General features: G+C 36.6%; 1 protein-coding gene across 1 annotated transcript in view; it reads right to left on the bottom strand.

Annotated features, from left to right (window-relative positions):
- Positions 1-2,642: 2,642 nt before the first annotated feature.
- The window catches only part of LOC134576981 (uncharacterized), a 61,188-nt gene continuing 50,197 nt past the window's right edge, over positions 2,643-13,633 (bottom strand). The window contains exons 30-35 of the mRNA XM_063435634.1: positions 8,838-9,043; positions 7,056-7,142; positions 6,741-6,887; positions 6,149-6,316; positions 4,984-5,099; positions 2,643-2,914 (exon numbers count right to left, since the gene is read on the bottom strand). Coding sequence (XP_063291704.1) covers positions 2,671-2,914; positions 4,984-5,099; positions 6,149-6,316; positions 6,741-6,887; positions 7,056-7,142; positions 8,838-9,043 — 968 coding nt within the window. The 3' untranslated portion in view covers positions 2,643-2,670. The remainder of the gene's footprint in view (positions 2,915-4,983; positions 5,100-6,148; positions 6,317-6,740; positions 6,888-7,055; positions 7,143-8,837; positions 9,044-13,633) is intronic.

Here is a 13,633-nt window from a genome sequence, read left to right as displayed (position 1 = left end):
ATAAAGTATTTATTTAAAAAAAAAAAAAAAAAACACTATATAAACACTAAGGGTCAGGAATATGTTTGTATTTCTCACCCTATAGCTTGCCTTTAAAGAATTCTGACATTTTCTTATCTAAAACAGATGACCTGAGTCCACGCAAACAATAACTTCACAGTCTGCAGTTTATAATTTCTAAGTGAACTTCAAATCCTTAATGGGTTATTCACAAATGTAGAAATAGTTAGCAATTCTAAGTTAATTTAATTGGAATTTCATTTTTTTTTTAACCAAACTGGCTGACCTGGAGAATACTCCCATTTGAAATTCACTTTTAATTCCTAACAAGTCTCACTTTAGTGAATAACTGTTCGATTATTAGTTAATTCGACATCTGATAGAACTGGTGATGGCTGACTTTGTGATAAATTTAACGGTAAGTAATCATGGATTGCTGCCCCCCGTGTTCTCCTAAATAAGTTTGGAAAACGTCCAATGTCCATTCTTTGTAGTGAAGTGGTAGATATTACCTTGATATAAGATGTGCCCTATCTGTATGAAAACTAAGTGGCCAAACGCTGCTTTACAATAGGACATTATGCCAGAGGAAACATCTTTTGTTCTGAGTACAATGTGAGGCTGTGAGAAAGTACTCCCTTATCCAAAGGACTGTTGACAAGCTCAGTTACTGATAGAAAACTGAAATTTTGCACATAGATATTTACAAAGTTACCAACAAAAGCAATGCCAGGGATTTACTAGAGTCTGTGCTGAGAGTTGTGGATAGAACGCTGTTTGTTTGTTTGGAACAGTTTTATGTAAAGGTTGTAAGGAGTACTTTCACAACAAACACAACAAATACAATTTTACCTTACAACAAAGTAGCAGACACAGAGGCACAGGCACCTAAAGGTTACAATACAAAGAAACAAACAAAAAAAGCTACACAGTAATAGAAAGCGCCGTGACAAGTCAAATCTTCCTGACAGCCATTAGAGGTGCTTAATCCTCCAGAACAGAGTCAATCTCAGTATTTCAATCAAACACTGTTGATAGCAGCAATTAATTGAAGGAGAGCAGCATTTAGCCGCACATGCATTTCTCCAATCCAATGCTTCTCAATGAGAAGCACCGGATGGGATGAGATAGCGGAAGACATGAGCAGGCACGCTGGTGTCTTTGCAGTAGATGTGGGCTGCTGTAGTGGAGGAATGTCGGTACTGACATGAGATTAGTAAATTTCATTATCTTAAAATGTACCTAGTAAAGTAGTTGAACAGTAACTGCTAGTGTAAAACAAATATTGTTATTTTCTGGATGACAGGTTCCCTTTAACTGATGGCTAACTTATAGTTTGTTACTGGGATAAACAAAAATGCTCGAAGGGTGAGGATTCATTGTCATGTGCATTCAATCTTGAAACGTATCAGGTAGGTTTACTTTGGATGTTTTCATTCTTGTTTTGTTAATTCAACGTTAATAAGACACAGGAGGTTCCTGCAGGCTGCAGGAAATGAACTAAACAGGAGTTTAGACATTCTAAATTAAACACACTGTGCAATAAAGAAAGTTTAAAAATTAGACCTCTCCTTACAGGAAGTGTATAGTCAGACTTTGTATGTCACAGACATGGGAGGTGTGGCTAGTGCTGAAGGAAAGTGATTTAACATCTAAAATCCATACTAATGACCAGTGAGACTGCAGGGACATGATCTGGACACCACTTCATTAAGAAAAAGTTGTTTTGCTGCTAAAAGTATCCATAAGGGGCATAACGTTCTCTCCTGTGTAAAGAACTGAACAATTCAAGACTTTAAATCAATGCATTTCTTTTTTTTTTCTTTTTCCAATCTTTATTTTTCGTTTTCCGTAGTACATGTAGATTGAGAAACGCAAGTACAAGATAACATTATCAATAGGCATTAATACATTAGTATTTCTCCAACACCAGTAGGCGGACATTAGGGGGCAAGCTTTTTGGGGCAATAAAGATAAAGAAGGAGAGTTGGGGCGGGTGAATCAACAGCTGCGTGGGCTGCATAATCATTTGTAGGGTTGGTGGTGGAAGCATAAGCATACAGTGTTGAACTTGGGATCAGCCTGTGGTGCAATCGCGGTTCCCCAGCGCTTTGTTGGCGTATCGAGGGTATATGGCTTATTTTTTAAAGACAATTAGAGTTTTAATTTTGTTCAGCGCAGGAGTGAATCAATGCATTTCTATGAGAAAAGTTCAGTGTCTCAATGCAGAGGGTGGAGACACTGAATGTCAGTCACACTGTGCAGCACTGCCCCAGGAAGCCCCTCTAGCAGTCATCTGAGGAGCGGCCAGTGGAGTTATCCCAAGGCTGTAATGTAAGCCCTGCAATTTCTCTGACAACACAGTCTTTACAGCAAAATGTCTCCAGGGAATGATTATTCTCACCAGAACAAATACAATAATCTGTAGTTGTTCTGGTGACTATAGTGTCCCTTTAAAGAACACTAGAATAAAAAAAGCCAAAGCCGAAACGTCAAAGGAAGAAACTAGACCAATTAAAAAAACCAAGAAATGAAAACCTTTTATTCGAACAACTATGTTAAGGTGCTTTAAATATATATATATTTTAGGATTTGACTTTAGTTCTCCATTAGACAGCAATAGAACTTTTTAATAACTTTTCACAGCAATATAATCCTTTTTACAGGATGTTATACAAGGTTTGTCTGTTTATCAATTTCATTTTCTAAACGCTCTATTTTTTTCCTTGTGCATTCCTTTTCAAGTGAAATCATTTGAAAATAGCAAAGCATCTCGTCTTCTTCTTTATGCTCTCTGCGTAAATCAACTTCTTTTTCCATTATTTTCATTAGTTCGAAATTCAGCCGGTCCAACTCCTCCTCAATGTGTTGTTTAGTAAAATTCTCAGTGAATCTTTCTTCATTTTCAGGAACACTAATTGGAGCACAAAACATGTAAAATGGGCAGAATAGTGTATTTATCTGTCTGTCCGTCCATCCATCCATAAATCAATCTATCCATCCATCCATCCTTCCACACAGAAGATTAGTGTTCAAACTCAAGGAAATCGGTCTAGATGAAAATGCTTGTTCTTGGGTAGAACATTGGCTTAAAAACAGAGTACAAAGAGTTGTCGTTAATGGTAAATTTTCAAGCTGGACAGAGGTGGCAAGTGGTATCCCTCAGGGGTCTGTTCTGGGACCCCTTCTATTTAACATGTTTATAAATGATCTTGAAGACAGCATTGAAAGTCATGTTTCAGTGTATGCAGATGACACAAAACTTTGTAAAATGATACAATGTGAGCAAGATATTACTTTGCTGCAGAGGGATTTAGATAGACTGGAGGACTGGGCACTCAAATGGCAGATGAAATTTAATGTTGAAAAATGCAAAGTTATGCACTTCGGCGTAAATAATACACAAGCAACGTATACCCTTAATGGAAGCGAATTAGGGATAACAACACACGAAAAGGACTTGGGAATTGTTATAGACAAAAAACTATGCAACAATGTGCAATGTCAATCAGCAGTGGCCAAGGCCAGTAAGGTATTGTCATGCATGAAAAAGGGCATACATTCTCGGGACGAGAATATCATTTTGTCTCTTTATAAATCACTGGTAAGACCACACATTGAATATGCTGTGCAATTTTGGGCACCTGTTCTAAAGAAGGATATTATGGCACTAGAAAAAGTGCAGAGGCGGGTTACTACATTAATAAAAGGAATGGAACATATCAGCTATGAAGAAAGGTTAACAAATTTAAACCTATTTAGTTTAGAAAAACGTCGCCTGAGAGGGGATATGATAACATTATACAAATATATTCGGGGCCAATACAAACCATTGTGTTGAAATCTATTCACAAACCGGACTTTACATAGGACACGAGGTCATGCGTTTAGACTAGAAGAAAGAAGATTTCGTCTATGGCAAAGGAAAGTTTTTTTTACTGTAAGAACAATCAGGATGTGGAATTCTCTGCCTGAAGAAGTGGTTTTATCAGAGTCCATACAGATGTTCAAACAGCTACTAGATGCATACTTGCAAAAACAGAATATTCAAGGATATAATCTTTCAATGTAGGGTAATTACTGCTTGATCCAAGGATAAATCTGACTACCATTCTGGGGTCAAGAAGGAATTTTTTTCCTAGCTTGTTGCAAAATTGGAAGTGCTTCAAACTGGGTTTTTTGCCTTCTTTTGTATCAACAGCAAAAAACATATGTGAGGAAGGCTGAACTTGATGGACGCAAGTCTCTTTTCAACTATGTAACTATGTAACTATATCTATCCATCCTTCCATCTTTCCATAAATCTATCTATCCATCCATCCATCCATCCTTCCATAAATCTACCTATCCATCCTTCCATAAATCTATCTATCCATCCATCCTTCCATAAATCTATCTATCCATCCATCCTTCCATAAATCTATCTATCCATCCATCCTTCCATAAATCTATCTATCCATCCATCCTTCCATAAATCTACCTATCCATCCATCCTTCCATAAATCTATCTATCCATCCATCCTTCCATAAATCTATCCATTTATCCATCCACCCATCCTTCCATAAATCTATCTATCAATCCATCCATCCACCCTTCCATAAATCTATCTATCCATCCATCCATCCATCTATCCATTAATCCATCTATCCATCCATCCATCCATCCTTCCATCCTTCCATAAATCTATCGATCCATCCATCCATCAATCCATCAATCCATCCATCCATCCTTCCATCCTTCCATAAATCTATCCATCCATCCAATAAGAACAGCAAAAATAATTATATCGATGGTAACGATGGCAATGATTTCAAAATATCTTGTATCAAATGGCAAACAAGGTAGCACATATACAAGCACGGTAAACACATATAGAGATAATTGTGGCTGCACCTTTTGTTGATAATGGAATAACGTTAAAAACTGCCTTATTATACTTGAATGATTAAATTTTCCTTATTTAAAAAAATAAAAAAGAATACCTGGGAATATCTTTAAAGTTCTTATTGAAGAAGCGTCTCTTTCTCTCACCCAGCATATTTCTGAGTAATATTTCAATTTTGCATGTATTCAACAATTCATCACTCTTATCAAAAGCCTGTTTGGAAAAAAAATAGATTTACATATGGATGATCACACAATTTTATTAAGGGACACGGAGGCGAGTATTAGGTTTTATCTCTTTATTTATTTATGTATTTATTATAGGAATAAAGAAAGAGATAAAGCATAATACTCGCCTCCGTGTCCATAATAAAATCATGACTTTACGTCATGTAATTAGTTAAATCTGGTAATTATCTAACTGATTGTGGACCTGTCTGAAAATCCTAAAATATATTTTACTATATGATGATACGGGCTTTAGAATTGTTGGGAATTCAAAGTAAATTTCAAATTGAAGTGGTCTTGAGTGTCCCTTCAAGTTGTGTAGCCTGGGAACTGTTATGTTTGGTGGACAGAGGATATGCACAAACTGCAGATAGATGTCTATAAGCTGTAATTACATTTACTCGTTTTTCTAGTCAGTTTGAACGTGAGCGATGAAAAGAAAAGTTTCGTTTAAAAGAACACTATAGTCACCTAAACAACTCTAGCTTAATGAAGCAGTTTTAGTGTATAGATCATGCCTCTCAGGTTTCACTGCTCAATTCACTGCCATTTAGGAGTTAAATCACTTTTTTTCTGTTTATGCAGCCCTTGCCACACCTCCCCTGGCTATGATTGACAGAGCCTGCATGAAAAAAACTAGTTTCACTTTCAATCAGATGTAATTTACCTTAAACTATTTTATCTCTTGCTCTTGAACTTTAATCACATACAGGATACTCTTGCAGGGTCTAACAAGCTATTAACATAGCAGGGGATAAGAAAATCTAAATTAAATAGAACTTGAAATAAAGGAAGGATAAACATTAGATGACTCTTTACAGGAAGTGTTTATGAAGGCTGTGCAAGTCCCATGCAAAGAGGTGTGACTAGGGTTCATAAACAAAGTGATTTAACTCCTAAATGGCAGAGAATTGAACAGCGAGGCTGCAGGGGCATGTTCTATACACCAAAACTGTTTCATTAAGCTAACGTCGTTTTGGTGACTATAGTGTCCCTTTAAGATAACAAGGTTACTTTCCTTATATTCTTACATACCTTTTTAAAACCAGGCTTTCCTTTAGTTTTTAATCTTGAGAAACATGGATTAAAAAGGAGATCTGTGTGCATTCCTTCATGAACTTGTGAAGCTGTCATATTGTCTTGTTCAGAAGGTAATGACAGGATTCTGCTGAAGAAGCCATCACTAAAGCAGATCTTTATTGCCTACAGAGAGGATCAGAAGTCAATATATACTTGGTCGCCAAGCTGTGGTACACATCGAAGGTCATATATAAGGGAGTTGTAGAAGACAGTCCATGCGAACTATGCACTTGCGTAATCTAGTAACTAACTTGGCACTTAAAAAGAAACAAATTAAAAAAAAATAATGATAATTTCTAAATTAATATCGTTTACACTGTTATAAAAGTAGATATACATGAACTCACTTGCAACTTCAGATACCAGTGAATTCTCTATTTACGCTATTCCAACTGAAGATACTTAGCTACGGGGTATTTGGTTGGACAAATATTTGTCATTGAATCTTTGTGTTCACAAGGTAATGTATTAACAATGTATGGTAATGTGGATAAGAGTTCCCAATATTAAGTGATAACACTCAACCCAAATAACCTTTGTGATATACCTGGTAATAAACCCTTAGGAAGGAGGTGTGGGAGTCATCGCCGAAGTCCTCACAAGCAATGTGGGATATGCAATGAACAATCAATAAAATGAAACTCCCGATTGACTTTAGATATTCGTGGGCAACATAAAGTTTGCTTTCCGAGGTCTGTAAATGAAACAGTACAAACAGTAAAGTACATAAAGAATATTTACAACGCTTCAGTAAGACTTTATGTAAGTAATAATTAGACACGTATGGCATGGTTCTCATTCCCTATTCCTCTTTCTTGATAGAGAAAAATCTCAATGGCAAACCTACCTCTAATTGGCTTACCTGGTAATAAAATGAGTTGACGAAAGCATTTCCTTTGTAGGTGTTTGCAGGTAAGCTAGAGGCAACATGTAAATAGATTTTACCAACCTGTTGATATTCAAGATAGAATGTATCAACTTAAATATTGAGAAATCTATGTTTTTGGTATATTTCAATGGCAGGCTACTATAATAAACGTAACTCCAGATAAAAAGCAAGCATAGTCCCAGGGCTATATATAGTTTATTTCGCCAGACATTGTGCCTAATCTAACTGACATACTCTCAACATTTCTAAATTTAACAGAGTACAGGGCCTGTTTGCCGTATATATACCTTCAAAATTGTCTATGTGTGACACACGAGGTTATCATCCCATACATTTAAATACAACACAGTTATTGAGTCTGAACTACCAATCCACTAAAACCATGTATGCTATTAAAGCGTTATGCCAACCAATAAACAGATTTTAAATTCAAAACAGTTTTGTTCAGATTAATCAGTCCTATACTTGTCCCTCCGCCCACCAAGAAAAAGCTAAAAGTCAATTATGAATAAAGTTAAAATGACCTCTTTTCTGTTGGAGTTTGGATATATTTCTCCTTGGTGGGGACCATACAAGTGCCATGGATTGAGCAAAACCCCATTTTGCTCTCCCTCTGTGAGTACTGCTCCTATCTTGTTTTAATATTTTACGTTTTTTTTAGCTGTGTACACTATATATTTATTTTTCTTTTCAAATTACAAATGCTGTGATGGTTTATGCAAAGGTCTTCTAGTGGGCACCAGCTAACCTGCCTACCTGAGGTCACCATGCACCTAAGCACCTTATTGAAGAAGAGACCAGCCACCCAGGAGCTACATAGTAGAGCTACACTCAGTAAGTGTAAACAGTACACTATATATTGTTGTATTCGTTCTCATTTTATATATTCAACTACCACTGAGACTATTTCTACCTCTGAGATCACACCAAAGCACTACCCCCTCTTTCTACCATACCCAAAATTGCCTCAGTTTCACCATTGAGGCCAATTTCCCCCTGCAGCTCGATCCCCCTCAACTGACGTCACTCTTCCATGCCATGCTATATTTGCTGGCATCAGACACCAAATTTGCACAGAATTCACATGAGACCTCTTGTTCTTGGTTGGTTAATGACGCACAATGATGCTGAAGCTCCCGCAGTAAATTTAGCACTGTAGGATTTAGCACTGTATGTGAATTTTTTTAAAATGATTTTTTTTTAAATGAAATGCTGCATATACCAACACTAAGCCCCATGATCCCCCATGATCAAATCAGTAAAGTGGTCATGGTGCTTGGAGTAACCCTTTAAAGACCATTTATAAATGGTTTAGATTCCTCCTTCAGTCCAATGTAAATGTTTCCACTGGAATAAAGTAAACAAATCCTAAAATTTGTATTTAACTTTTATAACTATTCATATACAGCCAAAATTTAAATTAGTTTCAAAGTTAAAAAGCCTAGATTATCTGCTTCTAGAAGAAAGTGGGGGTCGTTCCATTGAGTAAGTAGACTGTGTGCAGACATGTATTCACATAGGTCATACATTTAACCAGTGTCTAGAAATTATACCCTCTGGAATATCAGAAACATTGCCGAAGTATTAGTATAAAATAGCAATTACTTGGTTCTTTTAAATTTCACATAAACTTTACAATCCTAATTAAAAAAAAATTGTGTGAACATTTTATGTTAGATGTGTTACAAATTAAATTAATATACTGGCACTTAAAGGGAATTGATAAGAAAATCATTGATTCTCCGTTTAATTTACGATTATTGATAAGTTGTCAATTAAGGTAACTGAATCGAGAAATAGGAAATCAATACTTGCATTGAGATGGTTCTCCAGTAATTCCAAGATGTATAAACCATACTGATATATCACAATCTCTCTTGGATTGAGATCTTCTTGATTCATAACGATTAATTCCCCTTTGGGTGTTAACTGCAAATCCTGGATGTCTCTAAACGCATTTCCTAGATTTTGAAAAGAGAACGTATACATGGATAATTTTGTAATTTGGTAAATATTGTATATATTATTTATGATAAAAAGGTAAAAGGTAATTCAACAAAAATAATCTACATATATAACAATCAAATTAAATGTAACTTGGGGGCGGGGATGACGACGTGACGTCACGCAGGGAGTGTAGCGTGCACGCCGCCGCGATGAGCTGAGCTGGAGTCCCACGAGGGTATGAGGGAGACACCGTCCGTATGAGAGTGTGGCTGCTTACCTCGACGAGCACGACGAGTGTTTACCCCGACAGATCCCGTTATTGACTGCCAGATGAGTATGCCGCCCCGACCCGTAATACCGGAGAGACAGCCGATGATGCTTTTTGACGCCAGGCTCCTACTATCAATCTCCTAAGCCTACCACCACCTATCTCCCTCCGCTTTTACTTCCAAGACAACTCAGGTGAAAACCCCTCGGGGTATCTGACATTGGGGAGGCAAGAATTTAATAACCAAAAGAAAAAAAAATCTATAAAGGGGGGGTGGAAACGCTCCGGTAGATGGAGGTGGGAGCAACTTTATTAATGGCTTAATAATTACTTTTGGAACGAATTGTTGTGAAGTGGAGGGTAGGCCGAAAGGACCTTTTCCCTTTTTTTTTTCTCTCCCTGCTCTCCCTGCTTATCCCCCCTGGGGGAAGATGAGAAGCCAGGTTGAGAGCTATGAGAATTTAATCAGAATTGTGAACGAACTTGAATTAAGTACAATCTCTCAGGGCAGCCCTTAAACGGTGTATGCAAGGAAGCTACTGTTAAAATCAGGTTAGCCTAAATATTAAGAACTAGGCATTGATTTGAATGTAAGCCTATACTCGAGAAGTGGCAATACTATCTGACTGGTAAAAGACAGCCGACTGACTTTGTTTTTTTTTTTTTTTTCTTTGGATGAGAAGGCATTATAACATCGGCCCAGTACCCTCCCTGAAGGGAAATAAGACTGAGAAGGGAGTTGCAGCACTTGCAGGGGGGAAGGAAGGAAGGAAATCCTGATAAGAATAAAAAAAGGGAAAAGAAGAGAAAAGTGTCCCACTTAACTGAGGGGAAAAAAGGACTAGAGAAATGACGACAAGGAAAACGGCAGAGCAAAGACAAGACCCAAAGCTTCCCCCAAAAAAAGACCGTGAAAAGAAGGAAAAGCAAGAAAGGAGACTTTCACATTTTTTCAATGCAACAGGAGACAAAAGCTCAATAGAAAACTCCTCGGTATCAACGCCAAGCAAAATGATATTAAGTAAGCCAATGGGAGACCCTAATGAGAAAGACCCACAGGAATGCTCAGAAGAACAAATGATAACCCCAGCGTATTTAAAAGAGTGTTTAAATCTACAGTTGGAACAAATAAAACTAGAAATGCAGGGGAGTTTTGCAAACTTAAAGCAAGACATAGCATCAATGGGTCAAAAGGTCACAGTCAACGAACAAAAAATAGAAAACCTGGAATTCCTCCTTCAGAAGCAAAAAGAGACCATTGAGAAACAACAAGCGATGTTAAACGATCTACAGGAGAGATCTACTAACTTGGAGGATAGAGGAAGAAGAAACAATCTAAGAATAAGAAATATCTCGGAATCTATTTCACAAGAAAATTTGGGAAATTACCTTATGGAGTTTTTTAAAGCTCTTAAAATTCATATTGATGATAAAATGGATTTCCTTGAGAGATCACATCGCCTATATAAACCAAGAACACTTCCGGATGATCTTCCAAGAGACATAATTATCGCCTGTCATTCTTACTCCTTCAGAGAAAAAATTCTAAAAGCAGCAAGACAAACAGAAAGAGAACAAGGAAAATTTAAGGACATAAAGGTTTTCCCAGATCTCTCTTTCCAGACAAGGAAAGCGAGGAAACTCTTTTTTCCAGCTACTTTACGTTTAAGAGAAAAAAATTTAAAATATAGATGGGGATTTCCCACCAAACTTATAGTCTCCAAAGACGGGATCACGCATACATTTGATTCACTTGAAAATGCAACTAATTGGTTGGAAAATATAGTTTAATTAGGGAGAGAATTGAAATCAGTTGGTCGACAAGGTCAATTCAGGATGGAGTTTGAAATGGTTTTTGTGAATCACAATGGGAAAAGAGTGCATAGGGTATGGGGGAAAAAGAACACAATATGGGGGAAAATTAAGTGGAAATTAAGTTAAAAGACACATTAATAATGACACTTATTCCTCACGGAGAATATATTAAAGTATTTAGGAATGGTTAATTTTGTAGGACGGAGTTGCACTTTAACAAAAAAGGGGAATAAGGGGGGGGGAAAGGAAGGAAAGGAAAGGGAAAGGGAGGGGAAAAAAAAAAAAAAAAAAAAAAAAACTAAGAGAGAGTAACTAGGGATAGGTAGAGTAATAGATAAAATCACATTTACACAAGAGGATTAATTTTTGACGTGAGAACAAGGGGGGTAAAATTAATATGAATTAAATGGAAGAGACACTCACGTAACACTGGGCTAATTTAAAAGAGGAAGAGGCTATCCACAAGAATTTATTATTGAATAATATTAAAAATAAAATTTAGAGTACAAATATAGACAAGGGGTCCACAAGAAGATAAATTAGAATCGTAATTATATCTAGATAGTAGTAATAGTACTTTTTGTTAAGGGTGGTAGGGAACACGACAGAGGGTGGAGACTAAAGTGCGGGAGAGACTGACTTATAGATGGGGAATCCCAATCGGGAAGAACTAAAAATCGTGTAAAGTTTGTCTATTAGAGGGAAGTTGGGGTCACTGTTGAAGCATTTTAGAAGGTGGGAAAACGAAGTAGTATACGGGGACGATTACAGTTCAGCTCTTAATTTTTCCTTGTCTAGGAGTCATCCTGATGAGGACTAGATTCCATTCAGGTTTTTTTTCCTTTTTGGTTCTAAACCCAGAGGTTATTACCCAGGGTTATCAGTATGAATGCCCCTCAGATATGAGGGGAAGAGGTATGAATGGTGCTGTATGTGTGGTAGGGGCAGGGGCTTGTTATCAGATAAGGATTGTTATTAAATTCAGCTCCAATAAGAATATAAACAATGGACTTGGGGCAGTGTACAAGAGGATAAAAAGAGAGAATGGTTAAATTTTTATCGTTAAATGCTCAGGGTTTAAATTCTCCCAATAAGAGAGCGATCTTGTTCGACTATATTAAGAAAGAAAAAGCTCAAATAATTTTCTTACAGGAGACGCATTGGAGAAGAGAGGATTGGATAAGATTTATCCCTCAAGGGTTTCCAATAGTGGCATGTGCCTCATTAGACAAGCAGAGGAAAAGAGGGGTAGCCATTATGTTAACTGAGGATATTGATGCTAAAATTATTTACCAAGAAAAAGATGAGGAAGCCAGATTTATTATAATGATAATTAAAATTCAAACAGAAATCTATACACTAGTTAATGTTTATGCGCCTAATAACCCCTCAAATAAGTACTTTTATGATCTTCTGGACAAAGTAGAAAAAATAAAACAGGGAAAATTACTTCTATCGGGGGATTTTAACCGTATATTAGATGTAAATCTTGACAGGAAATCATTAAATCCCGCTGGGCAAAATAAAGCTGCAATAGCTCAGGCAGCACAATTCCAAAAGATAATTAAAAAATATGGCCTACTGGATATTTGGCGGGTGTTCCATCCACTCGAGAGGGATTATACATGCTTCTCCAGATCATATCTCTCATATTCGAGAATTGATCTAATATTGGGCAATGACGCCCTGGCCAATAGCACTAATAAAGTCCTTATAGACGAAGTTACATGGTCAGACCATAACGCTATGATTTTGGAGGTGGATATAGGGAATAACAGGGAAAGAAGAACAAACTGGAGATTAAATGACAACATTCTCTCTAGTAAAGAAAATAGAAAATATATTGAGGAGATGTCAGATAAGTTTTTTCTCGAAAATGAGACTGGAGAGGTGTCGACCCCAGTGATATGGAACACATATAAATGTGTCATAAGAGGGTACTTAATTAAACTAGGTACAATCGAAAAAAAAAAAAAGGGGAAACCTCTGAGGGATCTTTATGTGGATTACTATAAACTATCCAGTGAAAATAAAATCTCTCCAACACAAGAGATCAGTGTAAAAATGCTGTCAGTGCAAAGCCGTATAAATGAACTATTATGGGAGGAGAAAACAAAAACTTTACATTCCTTAAAGATAGATTGGTATTATAAGAGCAATAGGGCAGACAGGCTGCTTACAAATAAATTAAAAAATAAAAAAATAATGAGGAGGATTTATAAAATCGAGACGGGTAAAGAAACGTTATTATGCCCCAAAAAGATAGGGTTAGCCTTTAATAATTATTATAGCCGATTATATAACTTAGACCCGGTGGGACAACAACTCCCCTCATCAGAATACTTTATAAAAAGGAAAATGCCAAAAATAACTAGAGAACATCTGAATGAGATAAATAAACCAATAACCTCAGAGGACATTATAGTAGCAATAAATAAGTTACAGATGAATAAAGCCCCTGGCCCTGATGGCTATTCAAATAAATTTTATAAGATATTTAGGGACACTTTATCGGTACGCC

This window comes from Pelobates fuscus, chromosome 11, assembly GCF_036172605.1.
Source record: "Pelobates fuscus isolate aPelFus1 chromosome 11, aPelFus1.pri, whole genome shotgun sequence".
Classification (NCBI taxonomy): Eukaryota; Metazoa; Chordata; class Amphibia; order Anura; family Pelobatidae; genus Pelobates; species Pelobates fuscus.
This window is presented reverse-complemented; position numbering and strand designations above follow the sequence as displayed.